Source organism: Salvelinus alpinus, chromosome 15, assembly GCF_045679555.1.
Source record: "Salvelinus alpinus chromosome 15, SLU_Salpinus.1, whole genome shotgun sequence".
Classification (NCBI taxonomy): Eukaryota; Metazoa; Chordata; class Actinopteri; order Salmoniformes; family Salmonidae; genus Salvelinus; species Salvelinus alpinus.
Window position 1 is genome coordinate 58329706 of NC_092100.1, and position 24008 is coordinate 58353713.

The 24008-nt window shown below is 44.0% G+C and overlaps 1 protein-coding gene across 2 annotated transcripts in view; it reads left to right on the plus strand.

Moving 5' to 3' along the window:
- Window positions 1–23738, plus strand: part of LOC139540428 (reelin-like) — a 261766-nt gene extending 238028 nt beyond the window's left edge. Inside the window, exons 48-68 of one of the 2 annotated variants that reach the window (XM_071344234.1) lie at window positions 311–560; window positions 3620–3788; window positions 3916–4056; window positions 4243–4420; window positions 6566–6759; window positions 6996–7300; window positions 7612–7766; window positions 8290–8504; window positions 10066–10243; window positions 10521–10696; window positions 10918–11024; window positions 11159–11401; window positions 11627–11802; window positions 11990–12063; window positions 13545–13706; window positions 14017–14174; window positions 14500–14719; window positions 16466–16663; window positions 18765–18863; window positions 20401–20533; window positions 22223–23738. In XM_071344234.1, coding sequence (XP_071200335.1) covers window positions 311–560; window positions 3620–3788; window positions 3916–4056; window positions 4243–4420; window positions 6566–6759; window positions 6996–7300; window positions 7612–7766; window positions 8290–8504; window positions 10066–10243; window positions 10521–10696; window positions 10918–11024; window positions 11159–11401; window positions 11627–11802; window positions 11990–12063; window positions 13545–13706; window positions 14017–14174; window positions 14500–14719; window positions 16466–16663; window positions 18765–18863; window positions 20401–20527 — 3525 coding nt within the window. In that variant the 3' untranslated portion in view covers window positions 20528–20533; window positions 22223–23738. The remainder of the gene's footprint in view (window positions 1–310; window positions 561–3619; window positions 3789–3915; window positions 4057–4242; window positions 4421–6565; window positions 6760–6995; window positions 7301–7611; window positions 7767–8289; window positions 8505–10065; window positions 10244–10520; window positions 10697–10917; window positions 11025–11158; window positions 11402–11626; window positions 11803–11989; window positions 12064–13544; window positions 13707–14016; window positions 14175–14499; window positions 14720–16465; window positions 16664–18764; window positions 18864–20400; window positions 20534–22222) is intronic. The other variant, XM_071344235.1, reaches the window with a different exon arrangement.
- Window positions 23739–24008: the final 270 nt, after the last annotated feature.

The following is a 24008-nucleotide window of genomic DNA, read 5'->3' on the forward strand; positions in this document are numbered from 1 at the left end:
ATACACTGTCTTTTTTTTCTATTGTGTTATTGAATGTACGCTTGTTTATTCCATGTGTAACTCTGTGTTGTTGTTTGTGTCGCACTGCTTTGCTTTATCTTGGCCAGGTCGCAGTTGTAAATGAGAACTTTTTCTCAAGTAGCTTACCTGGTTAAATAAAGGTGAAAAAAAAATATATATATATATATATATATATAAATAAATAAAAATATATGTTCATCCACTTATTCATCCATCCTTCAATCTGTCCATCTTTATCAAATACAGTATCACGCATATGACACAAACCTATGTCTCTCTACTCTGCCAGGTGGTGGTGGGTGGCAGTGCCAGTGGCTGGGGTCCTTTAGAAGACGACTTCTCCTCTATGGACGGGCGTTCCTGGCTGCTCCACCCCGGGGGTACCCGCATGCCCGTGTGTGGTTCTGACGGGGCAGCCTTCGCTTTCATAGAGAAGTCCAACACGCGCTACGCTGTCACCACAGACATCAGCCTGGGACAGGATGCTTTCATACAGTTTGATTTCTCAGCTTCATGCTCTGTCACAAACTCCTGCTACGGTGAGCCACAAAATATATATATTTGACAGGTTGTCAATGTAAGTCAGAATATGTTACATTTATTTTGTCAAGGTAGTCAGAGAATAGAAGTTTTATAAGAAAAGTAGGTAAAAATGTGAGCATTCAGGATTGTTGTTGATTGCTGTTTTCGCTTTTATTAATGTTCCCTGGCTATGCTGTCTAGGTAAGTGAGGTCGGGCACTGATGTTGGGTGATTAGGCCTGCCTCGCAGTTGTCTTTCCAATTCATCCCAAAGGTGTTCAATGGGGTTGAGGTCAGGGCTCTGTCTAGGCCAGTCAAGTTTTTACATACCGAAAGCACCACAAACGATTGTTAGGTCAGCGCCAAGTCACAGAAAAACACAGCCATTTTTCCAGCCAAAAAGAGGAGTCACAAAAAGCAGAAATAGAGATAAAATGAGTCACTAACCTTTGATGATCTTCATCAGATGACACTCATAGGACTTCATGTTACACAATACATGTATGTTTTGTTATACATTGGCGCGTTATGTTCAGTAGTTCCAAAAACATCTGGTGATTTTGCAGAGCCACATCAATGTACAGAAATACTCATCATAAATGATGAAAATACAAGTGTTATACATGGAACTTTAGATAAACTTCTCCTTAATGCAACCGCTGATTCAGATTTAATAAAAGCTTTACCGAAAAAGTACACCATGCAATAATCTGAGTACAACGCTCAGAGACCAAAACAAGCCAAACAGATATCCGCCATGTTGTGTAGTCAACAGAATTCAGAAATAGCATTATAAATATTCACTTACCTTTGATGATCTTCATCAGAATGCACTCCCAGCAATCCCAGATCCACAATAAATGTTTGATTTGTTCGATAAAGATCATCATTTATTTCCAAATACCTCCTTTTTGTTTGCGCCTTGAGATCACAAATCCAAATTCATGACGCGCGAGCAGATGAAAAGTCAAAAAGTTCATCAATTATCAATGTCTACACTGTATTTCTGATCAATTTGATGTTATTTAAATGGACAAGAAATTAGCTTTTCTTTCAAAAACAAGGACATTTCTAAGTGACCCCAAACTTTTAAACGGTAGTGTGTATATATATATATATAGTATACCTTTACCAGACCTCTTATGTTTTACCAAACTGTTGGAGCTAGGAACATTAGCTGTTACCTATGCCCATGGTAACTTCGTCAAAAGTATTCAGACCCCTTGACTTTTTCCATGTTTTGTTATGTTACAACCTTATTCTGAAATGGATTAAATTGTTCCCCCCCCGATCAATCTACACATAATACCCCATAAAGACAAAGTAAAAACAGGTTTTAAAATGTTTGGGGAATTGTAAAAAATTATTTAAAAAATAAGAAATCACATTTACAAAACTATTCAGACCTATACTATACTTTGTTGAAGCACCTTTGGCATCGATTACAGCCTCAAGTCTTCTTGGGTGTGACGCTACAAGCTTGGCACACCTGTATTTGTGGAGTTTATTTCCATTCTTCTCTGCAGATCCTCTCAAGCTCTGTCAGGTTGGATGGGGAGCTTTGCTACACAGCTATTTTCAGGTCTCTCCAGAAATGTTTGATAGGGTTCAAGACTGGGCTCTGGCTCGGCAACTCAAGACTTGTCCCAAAGCCACTCCTGCATTATCTTCGCTGTGTGCGTAGGTTCGCTGTCCTGTTGGAAGGTAAACCTTCCATTCTGAGGTCCTGAGTGCTCTGGAGAAGATTTTCATCTTCCAAGGATTTTTCATAAAAGGATCTCTCTGTACTTTGCTCGGTTCATCTTTCCCTCGATCCTGACTAATCTCCCAGTCCCTGCCACTGAAAAACATCCCTACAGCATGATGCTGCCACCACCACCATGCTTCACCGTAGGGATGGGTGCCAGGTTTCCTCCAGACGTGACGCTTGGCATTCAGGCCAAAGAGTTCAATGTTGGTTTAATCAGAGAATCTTGTTTCAAATGGTCCTTTAGGTGCCTTTTAGCAAACTCCAAGCGGGCTGTCATATTCCTTTTACTGAGGAGTGGTTTCTGTCTGGCCACTCTACCATAAAGGCCTGATTGATGGAGTGCTGCAAAGATAGTTGTCCTCCAGGAAAGTTCTCCCGTCTCCACAGAGGAACTCTGGAGCACTATCAGAGTCACCATCGCGTTCTTGGTCACGTCCCTGACCAAAACCCTTCACCCCGATTGCTCAGTTTGGCCGGGCAGTCAGCTCTAGGAAGAATTTTGGTGGTTCCAAACTCCTTCCATTTAAGAGTGATGGAGACCACTGTGTTCTTGTGGACCTTCAATGCTGCAGACATTTTTTGGTACCCTTCCCCAGATCTGTGCCTCGATACAATCCTGTCTCGGAGATTAACCGACAATTCCTTCCACCTCATGGCTTGGTTGTTGCTATGACATGCACTGTCAACTGTGGGACCTTATATAGACAGGTGTGTGCTTTTCCAAATGATCTCCAATCAATTTAATTTACCACAGGCGGACTCCAATCAAGTTGTAGAAACTCTTCAGGGATGATCAATGGAAACAGGATGCACCTGAGCTCAATTTTGAGTCTCATAGAGAAGGGTCTGAATACTTATGCAAACAAGATATCTGTTTAAATTTTTTTATACATTTTAAAACATTTCTAAAAACCTGTTTTCAGTTTGTCATTATGGGGTATTGTGTAGATTGATGAGGGTAAAAATGTTTTTAATACAAGTTTAGAATAAGGCTGCAAAATAACAAAATGTGGAAGAAGGGAATGAATATTTTCCGCTGCTCCTGTTTGGCACAGCGGACTAAGGCACTGCATCTCCGGGCTTGAGGCGTCACTACAGACACCCTGGTTCGAATACAGGCTGTATCACAACCGGCCGTGATTTGTAGTCCCATAGGGCGGAACACAATTTTTCCAGTGTCGTCCAGGTTTGGCCGGTGTAGACTGTCATTGTAAAGAAGAATTTGTTCTTAACTGACTTGCCTAGTTAAATAAAGGTTACACATGTGTATGCGACTAATAACATTAGATTTGATTTATGCGTCTTTCTGTACCCTTGTCCATCACAGCCATTGAGCTTGAGTATTCTCTGGACCTGGGTCTGCACTGGCAGCCTCTGGTGCGTGACTGTCTCCCCACCAGTCAAGACTGCTCCTCCTACACCCTACAGAGACTGCTGGTGGCAGACATATACAACAAGTGGGGCCGAGTCACTCTGCCCATTCCCACCTACGCCAGGTCAGTTACACGTTGTTTGACTGCCAAACCAAACCGAGGTTGTTATTCTTCAAAATCACTGTCTAAACATTTGAACAGCTTTAAATGTTGGTACGAGTTGTATTATGTCATTAAAATGTATCTGCAGGTCTCCAGCTACGCGGTTCCGTTGGTTCCAGCAGGCTCCATTTGACAAGCAGCAGACCTGGGCTCTGGACAACCTCTACATCGGAGACGGCTGCTCCGACATGTGCTCCGGACATGGACGCTGCCAGCAGAGCTCCTGTGTGTGAGTGACTGATATTTTAATAACACACCAGCATGAAAGAATAATCACAGACACGAATGTGGTGTTCCATTGCCATGTTGAAGTAGTAGTCCCGACATCCGTAACAACAATGTCACACACAGCAACCTGAGAGGCCATTCAAAAACCTCCTTACCCCTTTCTCTCACCTCTCGTCCCGCCATGTAGGTGTGACCAAGAGTGGGAAGGCGAGTACTGTGATGAGCCTGTGGCCCCCCTGCCCTCCCAGCTGAAGGACAGTTTCAGCCGGGCCCCCTCTCTTAGCCACTGGCACCTGGTAACCGGGGGAAAGCTCAGCACTGTGTGTGGGGCCGTGGCATCTGGGGCTGCACTGCACTTCAGCGGGGTCAGTGCCTATCAATCTATCAATCCATTGTGCCTGTAGACCACACTACCTACAGAGAGAGTTTTCATCTGTATTCTTCGTAGCTGTTTACATACCACCACAGATAGAGGCTAGCACTACAGTAAGACAGCATTGAATGAGCTGTATTCCGGCATAAGCAAACAAGAAAACGCTCACCCATAAGCGGAGCTCCTAGTTGCCGGGAACTTTAATGCAGGGAAACTTAAATCCGTTTTACCAAATTTCTATCAGCATGTTACATGTGCAACCAGAGGGGGAAAAAACTCTGGACCACCTTGACTCCACACATGGAGATGCATACAAAGCTCTCCCTCGCCCTCATTTTGGCAAATCTGACCATAATTCTATCCTCCTGATTCCTGCTTACAAGCAAAAATTAAAGCAGGAAGCATCAGTGACTAGATCAATAGAAAAGTGGTCAGATGAAGCAGATGCTAAGCTACAGGACTGTTTAGCTAGCACAGATTGGAATAATTTCAGGGATTCCTAGGATGGCATTGAGGAGTACACCACATTAGTCATTGGCTTAATCACTAACTGCATTGATGACGTCATCCCAACAGTGACTGTATGTACATACCCAAACCAGAAGCCATGGATTACAGGCAACATCCACACTGACCTAAAGGCTAGAGCTGCCGCTTTCAAGGAGCGGGACTCGGACTCTAACCAGGAAGCTTATAAGAAATCCCGCTATGCCCTCCGATGAACCATCAAACAGGCAAAGCATCAATACAGGACTAAGATCGAATCGTACTACACCGGCTCTGATGCTCGTCGGATGTGGCAGGTCTTGCAAACCATTACAGACTACAAAGGGAAGCACAGCCGAGAGCTGCCCAGTGACACGAGCCTACCAGACGAGCTTAACTCGCTTCGAGGCAAATAACACTGAAACCAGCTGTTCTGGAAGACTGTGAGCGAGCATGCGCTGACCAACTGGCAAGTGTCTTCACTGACATTTTCAACCTCTCCCTGTCCGAGTCTGTAAAACCAACATGTTTTAAGCAGACCACCATAGTCCCTGTGCCCAAGAACACTAAGGTAACCTGCCTAAACAACTACCGACCCATAGCACTCACGTCTGTAGCCATGAAGTGCTTTGAAAGGCTGGTCATGGCTCCCATCAACACCATTATCCCAGAAACCCTAGATCCATTCCAAGTTGCATACCGCCCCAACAGATCCACAGATGATACAATCTCTATTGCACTCCACACTGCCCTTTCCCAGCTGGACAAAAGGAACACCTATGTGAGAATGCTATTCATTGACTACTGCCAAAGGAGGCAAAGGAGATGATTGTGGACTACAGGAAAAAAAGGACCGAGCACGACCCCAATCTCATCGACAGGGCAGCACTGGAGCAGGTTGAGAACTTCAAGTTCCTTGGTGTCCACATCAACAACAAACTAACATGGTCCAAGCACACCAAGACAGTCGTGAAGAGGGCACGACAAAACCTATTCCCCCTCAGGAGACTGAAAAGATTTTGCATGGGGCCTCAGATCCTCAAAAGGTTCTACAGCTGCACCATCGAGAACATCCTGACTGGTTGCATCACTGCCTGGTATGGCAACTGCTCGGCCTCTGACCGCAAGGCACTTCAGAGGGTAGCTTCCTGCCATCCAGGACCTCTATACCAGGCGGTCAGAGCAAGGCCCTACAAATTGTCAAAGACTCCAGCCACCCTAGTCATAGACTGTTCTCTCTGCTACTGCACGGCAAGCGGTACCGGAGTGCCAAGTCTAGGTCCAAGAGGCTTCTAAACAGCTTCTACCCCCAAGCCATATGACTCCTGAACACCTAATCAAATGGCTACCCAGATTATTTGCATTTCCCCCTCCTCTCTGTTGTTATCAGGGTTAGAATTTATTACAATTCAATTTGGGAAGTGAGCTGACACTACAATTTAATAACAGAAAATTCCTTATTGCAAATAAACTGCTATTTTTTTTTTTATAATTTGATTTTCTCTTTATCACCTCAATTAAAAATATTTAAATTGTCATTTTAATACATAAATTTAATTGAGCCCAAACCTGGTGTGTCTCTCTCTTCATCTAATATGTCTTTCTCTTTAACCTCCATGTTTTCTCTTGTATCTGTCTCTCTCTCCAACAGAGTTGTAGTCGTCAGCTGGTGACGGTGGATCTGAACCTGACCAACGCAGAGTTCATCCAGTTCTACTTTATGTATGGCTGCATGACCCCGCCGAGCAACCGTAACCAGTGTGTACTACTGGAGTTCAGTCTGAATGGTGGAATCAACTGGATCCTGTTGACAGAGATCTTTTACGACCTGTACAGAAAGCCTGGGTGGGCCTTTTTTATGAAAAATAGATACACGCACACTTTGTTGATTGCTCCCACGGTTTATGTTCTACCCAAAGGTCTTCGTCAGGCTTAACACACATGAAAAAATAGGAGTATTTATAGACTTACAAGTAATGAAGTACAGTAAAATAGGATATACAGTAACTGGGAATTGGCTTTAACCTGTCCACTTCTTTCACATCAGATGTTCCCAATCCTAACCTGTGTGTCATGTGTAGATTCGTCAATGTACTGCTGCCCCATGCGGCCCGTCAGGAGGGTGTGCGTGTGCGCTGGTGGCAACCGACCCACGAGGGGTCCGACCACAGTGACTGGGCACTGGATAACGTCCTAATCGCTGGTTCCGACCCGCGGGCACAGATCTCTGACACCTTCGGAGGGGTGGCGCTGCCTAACCACGAGAGAGCGCCCGCTGATGGTACCCCCACGGGCAGGATAGGCCTGTTGAATGAGGGAGAGGAGGAGAGCACCTCAGGTATATACACAGGGGATCTGGACGAGACCACAACATACACCACCACAGGTACATACACAACTACAGGTACATACACAGTTGGGGGAGGATCTTTCAGTCATACAGGCCTCAATTCTGACTTGACTGCCCATGTCTGATTGTTGAGTTGAGTTTGCGCATCTCATATTAGGTTTCATCCTAATAAGCAATGACCGCATCAAATACAACTGCTTTCAGAAGGAACATTTATTGAATCTAGGTATTTGAAAAAAACGAATAAGGTATTTGAAAAAAGGTATTTTGTTTGATGAGATGGATGCTTACTTTCTCTCTCCCTCTTCCTTTCTCTGACCCCTCTCCCCTGCTTCCCGCTCTCTCAGTGAGTGATCACTGGCTGTTCAGTGAGGACTGTGCGGTTCAGAGGTTCTGTAGCTCTCCAGACGGAGTCATGGTGTGTGGTAATGATGACGGCAGAGAGGTGTATGCAGTCACACATGACATCGTCCCGGACAAAGGCTGGGTCATGCAGTTCAAGGTAACAACAATGGTGTACAAAACAGTGGAAATGGTTGAGTGTGTGGCCCTGTCGAAAATCAATCCCTGTTCCTACCCCCTAGACCAGGGATGTTCAATTCCGAAACACTTCTCTTTTTTGTTTCTACCTATTAGTTAATTGCTCTCACCTGGTATCCCAGGTCTGAATCAGTTCCTGATTAGGAGAGGATGAAAGCCAGAAGTGTTTTGGCCCTCCAGGACTGACATTGAACACCCCTGCTTCCCTAGACACTTCTGAGATTAACCGCTAGGTGTGTGTGTGTGTGTGTGTGTGTGTGTGTGTGTGTGTGTGTGTGTGTGTGTGTGTGTGTGTGTGTGTGTGTGTGTGTGTGTGTGTGTGTGTGTGTGTGTGTGTGTGTGTGTGTGTGTGTGTGTGTGTGTGTGTGTGTGTGTGTGTGTGTGTCTTTTGGGGGGTTGGGTGTGTTTGTGTATGTTGTGATCAAAAGTACAGGATATGTGTGTATGTACAAGTAATGTTTTTGCAAGTCCATGTGTCTCTACAGATTGTGGTGGGCTGCAGTGTGCCGGAGCGCCATGCCGAGCATCAGGTCCATGTCCAGTATTCTGTGGACTTCGGTGTCTCCTGGAGGTACCTGGTGCCCCAGTGTCTCCCTGCTGACCCCTGCTGTGGAGGACAGATCTCCCAGCCCAGTGTCTTCTTCCCTGCCCAGGGTTGGAAAAGGGCCGTCTACCCCCTAAAGGACAGCCTGGCAGACACGTGAGTGACAAGCCTGATCCATACGGTACCAACATGCACATACAGTACCAGTCAAAACTTTGGACACATCTACTCATTCCAGGATTTTTCTTTATTTGTACAATTTTCTACATTGTAGAATAATAGTGAAGACATCAAAACAATGGAATAACACATATGGAATCATGTAGTAAGCAAAAAAGTGTTAAACAAATCAACATATATTTTAGATTTTAGATTCCTCGAAGTAGCCACCCTTTGCCTTGATGACAGCTTTGCACACTCTTGGCATTCTCTCAACCAGCTTCACCTGGAATGCTTTTCCAACAGTCTTGAAGGAGTTCCCACATCTGCTGAGCACTTTTTGGCTGCTTTTCCTTCACTCTGCGGTCCAACTAATCCCAAACCATCTCAACTGGGTTGAGGTCAGGTGATTGTGGAGGCCAGGACATCTGATACAGCACTCCATCACTCTCCTTCTTGGTCAAATAGCCCTTACACAGCCTGGAGGTGTGTTGGGTAACTGTCCTGTTGAAAAACAAATGATAGTCACACTAAGCGCAAACCAGATGGGATGGCGTGTCACCTCCTCTGAACAGTGTTGAGATGTGTCTCTTACTTGAACTCTGTGAAGCATTTATTTGGGCTGCAATTTCTGAGGCTGGTAACTCTAATCAACTTATCCTCTGCAGGAGAGGTAACTACAGAGTTACCTTTCCTGTGGTGGGCCTCATGAGAGCCAGTTTCATCATAGATCTTGATGGTTTTTGCAACTGCACTTGAAGAAACTTTTAAAGATCTTGACATTTTACGGATTGACTGGCCGTGTTTTAAAGTAATGATGGACTGTCGTTTCTCTTTGCTTATTTGAGCTGTTCTTGCCATAACATGGACTTGTGCCAAATAGGGCTACCTTCTGTATACCACCCATACCTTGTCACAACACAACTGATTGGCTCAGATGCATTAAGAAGGAAAGAAATTCCACAAATTAACTTTTAACAAGGTACACCTGTTAATTGAAATGCATTATAGATGACTACCTCATGAAGCTGGTTAAGAGAATGCCAAGAGTGTGCAAAGCTGTCATCAAGGCAAAGGGTGGCTACTTTGAAGAATCTCAAATATAAAACATATTTTGATTTCTTTAACACTTTTTTGCTTACTACATGATTCCATATGTGTTATTTCATAGTTTTGATGTCTTCACTATTATTTTACAATGTTGAAAATAGTAAAAATTAAGAAAAACCCTTGAATGAGTAGATGTGTCCAAACTTTTGACTGGTAGTGCACGTAAGCAAGCATGCACACACAAACACACATATACTCAACCTGGCTGGCACACTCTCTCCTTGCTTCCTCCAATAATTTATTTTGGTCTCAAGTTACAGTCCGAATGTCCTTAAAAACAGCCTCGGGAAGATAATTTAAAAGTCTTGCCTCACTTAATCTTTATGACCATCCTGTGTGCATTGTGTGTATGGCGGTGCATTTTTTGGGTTCAGCACTCTGATATCCAGTGGGCTGTGGAGAACTTCTACATCGGTTCTTAACCTACATTATGTGTTATGTTCTGCAGGGCGGTGCGTTTCCGGTTCTACCAGCAGCACAGTGATACCCAGTGGGCTGTGGAGAACTTCTACATTGGGCCAGCGTGTGACAGCCATTGTGGGGGACATGGAGAGTGTCTGGACCAGCGATGTATCTGTGAACCAGGCTTCACCGGACCCAGCTGCTACGCCAGCACTGCACTCAAGGTATCAATCAGTTAATCAATCTTTATTTATGTAGCACATTTCATACAATGACGTACAAAGTGTCCCTATCCAGCTTGAAGGACCATTTATTTTGTACACATAGCAAAAACAATGCAATTCAAAATGTGATTACGTTGCCCTCCCCCTAGGGATTCTGCACCATGGCAGATTATCTGGCTCGGAACGTTTGTGTGTGTCAGGGGGTGTTGGGAAAAGGGCAGAAGACAAATGTCCATACTATGGACAATAAAGTATCTATTCTATTCTATTTCCCCAGACATCTCTGAAGGAGCGTTTTGACTGGGAGGGGCCGCCAGGCCCTCAGTGGCAGGTGTTGGAGGGGGGTCGCCCCTGCACTGATTGTGGGGTTCTGGTGGAGGGGACCGCTTTGTACTTTGCAGGAGCAGACGCCAGGCAGGCCATCACCGCTGACCTCGACCTCAGAGGAGCCAAGTAAGTACCTCTACTGATCAAAAGTCTGTCAACGACACAGGGTTTTGTTATAACATTCCCTTTCGGTTCCTACTACCACTCAAACTTTTCATAAGATATATCGTTTTTCCCATATGTTCGCTAAGATCACTATCGCTGGAAATGCTTCACACACACTGTGTTTGAGTCCCGCCATCAGTGTTCCACTGTTAATGGCTGTATGAACTGTGGTTTATGATCAGGTTTGTAGAGTACTGGGCCAGGATAGGAAGTGAAGACAACATGACCATGTGCCATCGCCCTACCTGTCGCAAAGAGGGAGTGCTCCTGGACTACTCCAAAGACGGAGGTAAACTGTCATAAACTGTACGAAACAGTAGTAAACTGATGGAAAGTTTAGTTTGTAGTAGATGTAATCTTTAGTACACTGATGAAAAATAGAGGATTTTTCCCCCCCCTGAGATTTCATTCATACCCCCCCAGGTGTGTCCTGGACCCTGCTTCATGAGATGGACTATCTGAAGTACGTGTCTGTGAGGCGTGATTACATTGTTTTACCAGAGGGGGCGCTTTCTAACACCACACGGCTGCGGTGGTGGCAGCCCTTCTCTGTCTCCTCCGGTCTGGCATCACCCGGGCTGGAGCGTGCTCAGTGGGCTGTAGACAACATCCTGGTGGGAGGGTCTGACATCAACCCCTCCACCCTGCTCGACACCTTCGATGACGGTAAAGACAGCATAGCATAACGTAATATAGGATAACAAAACATAACATCAATTCCTCCACCCTGCTGGACATCTTTGATGATGGTAGATAGTTTGTGCTGAAACACCTCTGACATGGAATGGGAGGTAAAAGTGTAAAGATGAATCTGGGCTCTGTTTTGTCCTGTTGTTGATTGTGAAGGTGTCTTAAGCTTGCCATTTTACTCTCTCTCTCTCTCTCTCCCAGAGGGTGTGTCCCATGAGGAGAACTGGAGCTTCTATCCCAACGCGGTGCGTACGGCTGGATTTTGTGGCAACCCATCCTTCCACCTCTACTGGCCCAACAAGAACCAGGACAAAACACACAACATCCTAGCCACCCGAGAGCTTATAGTACAGCCTGGATACATCCTACAGTTCAAGGTATCGTTCGAGCACTTATAGACTGGCTAAATTCTATAGTTCAAGGTGCTACCTCTTAGCATTTACAACATGGCTACATTTGGCAGTTTAAAATCATTATCATAATCTACAAACATAGAGGTCCAAGAATCGATCCCTGTGGAACCCCACAACTTACTTGTGGCTCTCTCTGTCTCGCTGTATGTAGATTGTGGTGGGCTGTGAGGCAGACAGCTGTGAAGACCACCATTCTGTCCTGCTGCAGTACAGGAAGGATGCCAGGTAGGAGAGATTTCTTCCTATGTGCTAACTTACAGTGCTGGGACAAATATATTGGCACCCTTAAATTTTCTTAAATAATTCCCTATTTCTTCTCAAATTTGTATAGGATTTGTATAGGACACCATGTTATTGGATTTTATTTTTGTACATTTAAGTTTACAATTTTAATTTAGAAAATGAAGACAAACGGCTTGGACATAATTATTGGCACCTCGGAGCTAGCACTTTTTTTGTGCAGAATCTGCTCTAATCCTTCCAGGTTGGAGGGGTGCTCTCCACCAACTGCTGTTTTCAGCTCTCGCCATAGGTTATGGGTGGGATTCAGACCTGGACTCTTCACTGGCCACTCCAGTTTCTTGAAACGTTCCAGGGTGCTTTTGATGAGTGTTTGGGGTTGTTGTTCTGAATGCAGACCCACAACCTTCAACAGAGCTACAGTTTTTCAAATAAAATCAAAAAAATTGAATAAAATTGTATTTGTAATATGCACCGAATACAACTGGTGTAGACTATACGGTGAAATGTATGCTTACGAGCCTTTCCTAACGATATATAGTTTAAAAATAAAATAGAAACACAAAACGAGTAAAATAAAATAAACAATAATGTAGCTATACACAGGGAGTACCAGCACCAGATCAATGTGCTGTAATCACAGCCAAAGGTGCTTCAACAAAGTACTGAGTAAAAGGTCTGAATACTTATGTAAATGTACTATTTCAGTTGTTGTTTTTAATACATTTGCAAAAAAATCTAAAAACGTGTTTTTGCTGTAAGGTAACAAAATGTGGAAAAAGTCAAGGGGTCTGAATATTTTCCGTAATCACTGTATGTACATGAAGGCAGGGTAAATTGACTAGACATCAGGATAGATAATAATAAGAGTAAAATAAAGAACAGAGTAGCAGCAGCAAATGATGAGTGAAAAAGTGTGTGAGCGTGAACTTCTCAAACTCAACTGAACAAGCCTAAATCCTGGGAAAACATTTACGTGGACCAATTAAACAAAATTAGAGTTATTTGGCAATATAGATCAACGCTGTGTTTACTGACGACCAAATGAAGCATTCAATGAAAAGAATAGCCTCCCTACAATCGAAGATGGGGGAAGTTTTGTAATGCTGCGGGGTTGCTTTGCTGCTTCTGGTACTGGAGTCCTTGAACACGTGCAAGGCATCATAAAATCAGCAGATTATCAGGTGTTTTTGAGTCAATGTTCAACTCGGTGTCCAGAAACAGGGTCTCCATTGAACATTGTGGATCTTCCAGCAGGACAACGACCCCAAACCCACATCTAAAAGCACCCAGGAACGGTTCATAAAAAGATGCTGGACTCTTTTGGAGTGGCCAGATCTGATTCACATCCATAACCTATGGCGAGAGCTGGAGACAGCCCTTGGTGGAAGGCACCCCTCCAACATTTAAGGATTAGAGCAGTTTACAATACAATCCTCTTTCTTTCTTCCCTCTCTTCTCTCCAGGTCTGACTCATGGCAGCTGGTCCAGTCAGAGTGTCTTCCCTCCTCTGTGAACAACGTGGGCTGCTCTCCCTTCATGTTCCATGAATCTACCATCTACAGTCCTGTCAACAGCTCTACCTGGACCAGAGTCACTGTCCAGCTGCCTGACCACGTCTCCTCAGGGTAGGACCGCTTTTGCAAATTAGCCTTTTGCCACTCACTAAGCTAGCAAGGTAACAAACTGGCTAATGACGTTTGTTGTGGGTAACTAAATGTGAGCATTCCATGCAGGAGCAGAACAGTTCTCCGAAAGAGAAGGGAAGCTTCTGAACCAGCATTTTATTTCTGTGTCTGAAGGGTGATCAAGGCTGTTATCAACGAGCTTCTATGAGGAACATTTGTGTCTGTAAAGGGTATCTCTCTCAGTTCCGCTCTTTCTTGTCACAGCTCTATAACTCTTTTTCTCTCTCACACTCTCACCCTTCTCCTGCAGTGCCACACAGTTCCGTTGGATCCAGAAGGAGGGCGTTGGCGAGCGTCACGGCTGGGGGGTGGACCACATGTATATTGGGGAGGCGTGCCCAGGGCTGTGTAGTGGTCATGGTTACTGTACTAGCGGAGTGGTCTGTATCTGTGACGAGGGACACCATGGTGGGTCTGACTGAGTACAACACAAACACTAATCGTAGGGGCCAGTACAATGTTCCCTTTAACTGACAGCTAGCATTCATATTGGTTAAACTTTATTTTTTATGCATTCAAATGTTAGGAGTGTTCCTACTGTCTCTCATCTAAAATGTTGCGCAACATGTTTGGGGTCAATTCCATTTCAATTCAGTCAATTATCGAAGTAAACTGAAATTCAAAATTCAAAATCCTCATTGCTTTTCATATATATATATTCTTTAATGGACCCCAACTCTGCAGCACCACAATCTAAACAAACCACCCTTTCTTTCTCTCCTCCATCTCCCAGGTGATGACTGCTCCCTGTCTGGCAGTGACCTACCCAGCTCCATAAAGGATAACTTTGAGTCAGGCAGCATGTCAGAGGAGAGCTGGCAACTCATCCAGGGTGGCGGGGTGGGAAGTGGGTGTGGTCAGCTCTCTCCCCACGCCCACGGTGACTCGCTCTACTTCAACGGCTGTAAGATGAGGCAGGCTGTCACCAAGCCACTCGACCTGACACGAGCCAGGTAGGGCTGGTATGCTGTATACTGTACAGTAGCTGTAAAATGAGGCCAGACCAAGCCTCTGGACCTCGCATGAGACAAGTACTGAACAGGGGCGTCATGCACCCCAAAAAGGGGGCACAAAGTACGTGAGGATGGCTGGGCGGTGGAGAATTTAGTATTGTTCAAACACCTGAAGCAGCTTTTTCCTGCAATCTAGAGCCAAAATCATTATGCTTAATTCTATGTAAAAAATATGTATATTTTTCTGCATTTCTCTAAGCACACCTCTTGAACTGTCTGTATCCAACTGACTATTTAAAAAATTTTTTGTTATTGCTTGCTTTTCTAAAGTCTACCGACCTTGCCAGCAGGCACGCCATTTAATCTCTCTAGGGGGTGTGGGACACTACCGTCCCACCTGGCCAACATCCAGTGAAATTGCAGAGCGCCAAATTCAAAAACAGAAATACTCATTAAAAAAAATCCTAAAACATACAACTGTTATACATCGGTTTAAAGATTAACTTCGTGTTAATCCAACCACAGTGTCAGATTTCAAAAAGGCTTTACGGCGAAAGCATACCATGCGATTATCTGAGAACAGCGCCCAGCAGACAAATCATTACAGTTACCAGCCAAGTAGAGGAGTTACACAAGTCAGAAATAGTGATAAAAGTAATCACTTACCTTTAATGATCTTCATATGGTTGCACTCACAAGACTCCCATTTACTCCCATTCAATAAATGTTAATTTTGTTCGATAAAGTCTCTCTTTATATCCAAAAACCTCTGATTTGTTTGCGCGTTTTGTTCAGTAATCCACAGGCTCAAAGGCAGTCACAACAGACAGATGAAAAATCCGAAAAGTATCAGTAAAGTTCGTAGAAACATGCCAAATGATGTTTATAATCAATCCTCAGGTTGTTTTTAGCCATACTAATCAATAACATTTCAAACGGACAATAGCTTTGTCAATATAAAAGGAAAACAAGAAAGGCGTGCTCTCATTTGTGCGCATGAAAAACCTCTGGGACACTGCAGTGTCCACTCATTCAAAGTGGTCTTACTCCCTAATTTTTCAGAATAAAAGCCTGAAACAATTTCTAAAGACTGTTGACATCTAGTGGAAGCCATAGGAAGTGCAATTTGAGTCCTAAATCAATGGCTACTATAATGGCATTCAATAGAAAACTACAAACATAAAAAAATCCCACTTCCTGGATGGATTTTTCTCAGGTTTTCGCCTGCAATATCAGTTCTGTTATACTACTCACAGACATTATTTTAACAGTTTTGGAAACTTTAGAGCGTTTTCTATCCAAATCTACCAATTATATGCATATCCTAGCTTCTGGGCCTGAGTAGCAGGCAGTTTACTTTGGGCACGTTCTTCATCCGGAGGTGAAAATAGTGCCCCCTACCCTAGTGACAAGCTAGCTACTCTTGATTGATAGCCTGAAATGTATTCTTGGTAGATGGCTATGAGGTTGGGAGATTGGGAACGTATCTGGGCTAGCTAAAGCCAACTTCATAAAATTGCTGTGGCTAGTATTATTACAGATTTTAAAAAACGTATAGCACAAATCTGTGGCTCATCCTAGCCTAGCCTAGCATAGCCCAGCCTAGCTAATCCTAGCCAATGCCAATGAGAGGTCAATATACTGCAGGACTAAGATGGAAAACTTGGAGCCTAAATTTGGTAGGACAAAAATACCAAGGCAATCTTACAATTTCTTCTCTCTCGCTCTCCCCTCCTCCACCCACAGTAAGATCATGTTCGTCCTGCAGATAGGTAGTGTGTCCCAGACAGACAGTTGTAACACAGCCCTGGACCAGCCTGACACAGTGGACAGAGCTGTGCTGCTACAGTATACTGTCAATAATGGAGTTAGCTGGCACGTGATCGCCCAGCACCAGCCCAAAGACTTCATCAAGGCCCAGAGAGTGTCCTACAACATCCCACTGTGAGTGAACCTATACATACAGAGATGTTTTTCCTTCCAATAAAGGTTTATTTCATTTAGATGTAAATTGTCTAAGCACACATTAATACTGACACACAGCTCTTTCTCAGTTCATCCTTCTGTGGTTCCTTACGTCCTCGCCCCAATATATCCAATAGTAATGTTCTAGACACGTTTCATTGGAATGTTTCATGAATATTCCTGTGTCTAGTTTTCTGAGGGTTAGGACAAAATTCCATCAACGCCCCATCAAACATACAATTTCTAAATGTTCTAGACACGTTTCATGGGAACGTTGCAGTGTATCAGTTGTCAGGAAGTCACCTGATGGTCCCAAAGAAATATTCTCATTGCACATCACGCCTTGTTACCGTTGGCTCTGATTAATGAACCACTGATCCATTCACAGCTCTTTCTCTGTTGGCAAACACACAGTACTTATACAGTAATTATTAATCATCATGTCCTCACTTGTGATTTGAACTCACAACCTCTTGCTTCACTGCATTCCAATATTTCTACTACGCCACCATGTCTGTGTCAGTTATCACTTAATCTGACTACTCTCTCATCATTGATTTGATTTACTCATTTCAGCAAGGACTTTCTGTATAGTGCTCTAATGTTGCTGAGGCATTTTACCCTGTTCTAATGTTACTCCTGAATCTCTATGATCCATAAAATAGTTTTTCTTCTGTGTACTTTTAACAAAGCACATTTTTTGTCCATTAAAATAACATCAAATTGATCAGAAATACAGTGTAGACATTGTTAATGTTGTAAATGACTTTTGTAGCTGGAAACAGCAGATTATTTATGGAATATCTTCATAGGCGTACGGAGGCCCATTATCAGCAACCATCACTCCTGTGTTCCAATGGCACGTTGTGTTAGCTAATCCAAGTTTATCATTTTAAAAGGCTAATTGATCATTAGAAAACCCTTTTGCAATTATGTTAACACAGCTGAAAACTGTTGTTCTGATTAAAGAAGCAATACAACTGTCCTTCTTTAGACTAGTTGAGTATCTGGAGCATCAGCATTTGTGGGTTAGATTACAGGCTAAAAATTGCCAGAAACAACAAACTTTTTTCTGAAACTTGTCAGTCTTTTCTTGTTCTGAGAAATGAAGGCTAATCCATCTGAGAAATTGCCAAGAATCTGAATATCTCGTACAACGCTGTGTACTAATCCATTCACAGAACAGTGCAAACTGGCTCTAACCAGAATAGAAAGAGGAGTGGGAGGCCCCGGTGCACAACTAAGCAAGAAGACAAGTACATTAGAGTGTCTAGTTTGATAAACAGACACCTCACAAATCTTCAACTGGCAGCTTCATTAAATAGTACCCGCAAAACACCAGTCTCAACGTCAACAGTGGGGAGGCGACTCCGAGATGCTGACCTTCTAGGCAGAGTTCCTCTGTCCAGTGTCTGTGTTCTTTTGCCCATCTTAATATTTTCTTATTATTGGCCAGTCTGAGATATGGCTTTTTCTTTGCAACTCTGCCTAGAAGGCTAGCATTCTGGAGTCGCCTCTTCACCGTTGACGTTGAGGCTGATAAACTTGGATTAGCTAACACAACATTTCTCCCATTCTTCTCTGCAGATCCTTCTCTGCAGGTCTCTCGATCCTGACTAGTCTCCCAGTCACTGAAGATTGATGAGGAAAAACATTTAATTGAATCCATTTTAGAATAAGGCTGTAATTGAACAAAATGTGGAAAAAGGGAAGGAGTCTGAATACTTTCCTAATGCCATGTATAATGATAATTTTTTTACTGGACACAGGAATGTTCTTGCAAAGTTCCCATAAAACGTGTCTAGAACATTACTATTGAATATTCTGAGAACACGGTAACCACGTCCTGGGTATACTCTGTTTGACATTAAGGGAATGGTCTCTTGGAAACAGTTATTGCACGTCACTGGAACATTCCTATGAAAACGTTAGATATGACCTAATAACGCTTAAGGGAACATTCACTAAAGTTGTGGGAACATTTGTTTTAAGCTAGGTAGAGAGGACATGAGTGATCAAGGAAATAATAATTGAGAAAGACCCACACCCATTCTTAATCTCTGACCTCTAACTTTCACAGAGAGGCGAGAGTTAAAGGGGTGGAGCTGCGGTGGTGGCAGCCGCGTCACGACGGTGTGGGACATGACCAGTGGGCGCTGGACCATGTGGAAGTAGTTCTGTGAGTATCTCCAACCATCCTAGTAACCCCTGATTCCTCATTCCCCAAACAATCCCCCAGGCTGTTCTCCAAACCGCCCCGTTTTTAGGCTCAATCTGCCAGTCTGTCGTGTTCCTAATGTTTTGTACACTCAGTGTAATTCATATGAAATGTTACGAATTGCAATTCAAACAAACGTTATACATTACAATTTGTACAATATGTTACGAATTTGCAAAATGTATGATATGTTATGAATTCCCATTTTTTGTGGCTAACGTTAGCTAGGTGGTTAGGTGGCTAACGCTAAGTCTAGGCGTTAAGGTTAGTGTTAAGGTTGGGAGTTAGGTTAAAATGTGAAGGTTAGGGTTAGAGGAAGGGTTAGCTAACATGCTAAGTAGTTGCAAAGTAGCTCAAATGTAGTAAGTAGTTGCTAATTAGCTAAAATTGTCCATGATGAGATTTGAACACGAAACCTTTGGGTTGCTGAACATTCGTGTTATATGGCTACCCATCCACCCTGACCAACCACCCTACGTTCTTTTTTGCCATAAGTAACCTTCTGTCTCACGTAACCATAACAAACGTAACACATTGAGTGTCGGAATTGCTTTTGCTATGTTACGTCTAGTCTATGAGACCAGGCTGCATAAGATGCTATTGATTGTCATTAAGTGGCCAATGCATTGCAAATGTTTCACATAAGTGACAGAATGTGTATGTATAGGCTTGATGTCCACCATGCTGTTCACTAAGTTGGTCCTGTCAGTGCTGGTATCGTCAGTTGGCAAACAACATATACCCAATATAGTACAAATATTCACTGTTTAGGTTTATATGATATCTGTCTTACGTCATGGCAAAGCACACACGTACAGTACATAATACATACAGTCCTTACATGAGCTGTCCCTGGTTTCGTTTGGCCTTGACCTGCACTCCTCCACTCCCACTCTCCCACTCCCATGGCTGGTTTTCAACATTCAACAACAGTGTCTGCTGAACAGAATAACTGTACGCGATCCTCACACTTCTCTCTTTTATTTCTGTCTCTCTGTTCCACCACCACCCCTCACACTCCTCTCCTCCTTTTCAATTGTTTCTTTCGTCATCCCGTGCCTCTCCTCCCTGGCCTCAATCACTAACATGTGTGACCATACTCCTCCTTTTCCTCCTCCTCTACCTCCTCCCTTTCCAACGCTTCTTCCTCTGCCTGCGCTTATGCTATTCTGCTACCTCATGTCTTATCATGGCTCCATCTCCTCCTTCCTCTTCCTTCCAATATCCCTTTTGTCCCTATTACTCCCGCTCTCGTTCTCTCTGGTGTATAATGGACGGATTGGTCCTCTCTTTATCTTTCACTCCTCCATTTCCATCTGTTATTGTCTATCGCTCTCTCTTTCTCTCTACATCCTTGGTCTCTTTTGCTTCTCTCTTACTCCCCTATTCCTTCTCTTCTCTCTTGCTCTACCTCTCTCTGCCTTCTTCCTGCTCCCTCTTTCTTTCTCTACCCCCCCCCCCCTCTCTCCCTCCTCCCTGGCCCCCTTCGCCTCCCCAGGCGGCCGGGGTTCCTGCACCCCCAGACCTTTCTGCGAGCCTGCAGCACCCCCCTCCACCCCCTCCTCCCCTCTCGCGCTCTAACCTCTGCTCTCTTCTGTATTCTGCTCCCTGTGGCATTGCTGTAGAGTCAGGTAAGTCTTCCGCCTCTCCCCTCCTGTGACACCCCCTCACCCTTCAGCTACACCCCTGACCCCCTTTTCTGTCAGCATCTCCTTCACCGGAATCCCCCCCACCCCATACTCCACAGAGGCACAGGACACCCACTATCATAACCCAGGTGCAGGCTCTTTTCAAGGCCCATCCATGACACAGACAGAGCTACAGTTCAGACAATACAGATAAATAATTTGAGGAAGCAGGTCTCTCAAAATGTAAAATATATAGCTTTTCTGAAGATCTCAATTGGTCTGCTTCATATTTATGTGTATTTGTGTGATATAATGCATCACTATGTCAATGTCTGTTGCGCTCTTGCAGCCATTGTGTTTTAAGTATGGGTTTTGTTTAATGTGGGTACATGTGTGCAGATCCTAGACACGTAGCACAGTCTGAGGATGACACTGTTCACACACAAGTTACACAGTTCAGGCACTGTAATATGGGTAACACACTTACCTCTTCATTCTAACCTGAACATCTAACATCATATTAATTAAACCCAACACACACTAGAATATAGAGCATAATGGCATAACTTCAGATCGTCAGACACCACTAAAGACCTAAAACTCATCAGCCCCAATCATCATCATCATCAGAGTAACATCCTCCATCCAAGTCCTTGCATGGCTTTTTAAATCCACCGTTGCAAAGCTCCCCCCCACCTCCATGGCTGCCGGTCCATGGACCACAACCTTCTCTGAGTTTGGAGCTCCCGCCATACTGTCCCTCGCTTTTGTTAATGAGAAAAAAAAGAGAAAAAACAGAAGCGGCCAGACAGACATCCCATTTTAGTTAGCAAAGCACCCCAACACACCCTCACCCCCATCCCCGTTTCTGCCACCCTCCGACCTTCAACCACACCCCTCCACCACACACCTCCCGACCCCCCCCCAGCTTTGCAGAGGCCACTGGATGCACTCCAGGCTTACTGGCACCTCCCGCTGGACAGAAGATGCAATGACAGGCTAAGCAAGAAGCACGATCTTCAATCACAGCTTCTTTTTGAGTCTAATTACCTTCTCTTTCAATGTATCTCCTCCCTCCCTCAATCCCCTGCACCTTTATTACTTTGATTTGTTTTTCCAAGTGATATCATGGCTGTTACTCTACGAACTCTGACCTCAAACACTCTCCTTCCTTAGATCCTTAGAACCGTGGTCAGAGTTAGAAAACCCCAGAACCCCGGCCACATCTGTAGCTAATGTCTGTGACCATGTCTGTAGCTCTCTAGCTAGTCTTGTGTCCTCTAGTTTTGTGTTGTTCAATGTCTTGTCCTGTTGACCTGTCTGCTTATGATACTGCCATTGAGAACATGTCAATACATACAATATTGTTCACCTATAAGATGATGTTCACATACACATTTCAGTAAGTAATGCACATCTTTAAAAAACTGTCCACCTTCCGCTAAATCGAATATCGTTTTTGAGTGTCAGAGGATATGTGTGAAACCCAACTGAAAATGTCAGCATGGATCTAGAAGTGTGTGAGCTTGCATATGAGAGTGTATGTGTGTACATGTAAGAGGGTGTCTGCATGAGTGAGTGTGTGGATACTGTTAATACCACTTCCTGGTCACTAATGGTCTCCCTCCGCTCTTCCTCTCTTCTTCCCACTCTCTCTCTCTCCTCTCTCTCACTGTCTTTGTCTCCTCACAGCACTCGTAAACAAAACTATATGATGAACTTTGCCAGACAGACCGGCCTACGCCACTACTACAGCCGGAAGAGGCGGGCACTGCTACAACATCGTGCCTAACCTCTGAGAAGAGGATCCATCCTACGACCTGCCAATCACACATATGACCTACCAACCAACCACATTCCTTTCTCCTGATGACATATCACCCTGTTGAGTCCCACCCACCAGCCAATGGATTCCAGTCAGCCTTGGACCACACTCCCTCCCTCTCCAACCTTCCAATCCCCACTCTGCCAGACATGGGCCCATCCCATCAGTGTACGCTGTAGCCAGTCAGAAGCCTTCCCCACCCCCATATGATGGGAAGTAAGGAGACGTGACGGAGCAACAAAGGCAACCATTTTGTTGACTTTTCATTAACTTTCGGGTTTCTAGTTGTTTTCTAATCGTTGCTCTACATGGTTATTATGATATGATGATTCCCTGTTCCAGTTGCGATACGATGATATCCCCTGGCTTTCCCCGTCACCCCATCCTACCCACCTCCTAGTCCTACTACTACCACACTGTGAAGTTATTCCGAGAAATCAGTAATGACCAGGTAGCATAGAGTTGGATAGAGGGCACACTGTCACAGAAGTGATAATGGAAAAGACAGGGAGTGAGCCCCCTTTCCAACTCTATGCCAGGGAGCTGGGCTAGCTGGATGCTTCCAAGATCAACTGAGCCGCAGGGAGGAAAATTCCTCTGCTTCGCGCCAGTACCTGAGGAGGAGGATGATGATGATGGAGATGAGGATCATAACAGTGATAAGGATGCTAAAAAAAAAGTACTGTGTTCTTGCTGTTCTGTTCAGTGTGTCTGTGTTCTTTTCGTGATGGTTTGACTGTTGTGTTCCGTTCATTCGTTTTTTACTAATTCATATTGTGCTATTTTTGATTGGATTAGTTTTTTCTCGGTTCCGTCTCCTCAGAGGCAGACGGAAGAAAGGAAAGAAGGAAAGAACAAATCGCAAAAGGGGGGAACAAAAGACAGAAAATAGAAGACAAAAAAGAAAACAAATTTAAGACTGAACAATGATTTTTTTATTTTATTATTTTTATATATGTTGGTTCCCGAAAATACAGATATTTATGGTAAGCGGTTCTCCACGTAACCTATTTAAAGAAGCACTGTGCGTGAAATCTGTATGTTATTTTCTAGTGTTAAGTTATTAGGCAGTCATCCAGCCTCTCTCAAGGCTATCGGGCTGCAACATCCCCCCCTCCGCCCCCCTCCTCTCCCTTCCCTCCCCCATTCTCTTGTGCTGTTACCCGCATCTCTCTCTTTCTCTCTGCTAAATTCTGCTCCCTGGAGATGAGGCTCCATCAGTGTTGTTTCTTGAAGTCTAATGTGTAATGTGGACCCTCTCCCAGCCCTATCTCTCAGTGTAACTCCAGTATAGCAGTCTCCTGTACATACAGTATATGTATATCCACTATGCGGAGACCCAGCAGCCTTATAAAAGGGAAATAAAGAACTGTCCAAACCTCAGATAGCTGCTTGGTACAGTGTGTGAGTGTGTTACTAGATTTATAAAACAACTTTTTACCCACATAACGTCAAAAGGAGACAAGAGGGAGAGGGAGAAACAGGATGGTCGATAAGAGCTGGGAACTCCTTGGGGCTGATAACAGATCAGTGACAAGGAAATAAGGATGCTTTGTCTAACTATTTGTACAGGTCCCAATACTCATCATAATAATATATGCATTTAGCAGATGCTTTAATCCAAAGTGACTGAGTCATGCATGCAACAAAATC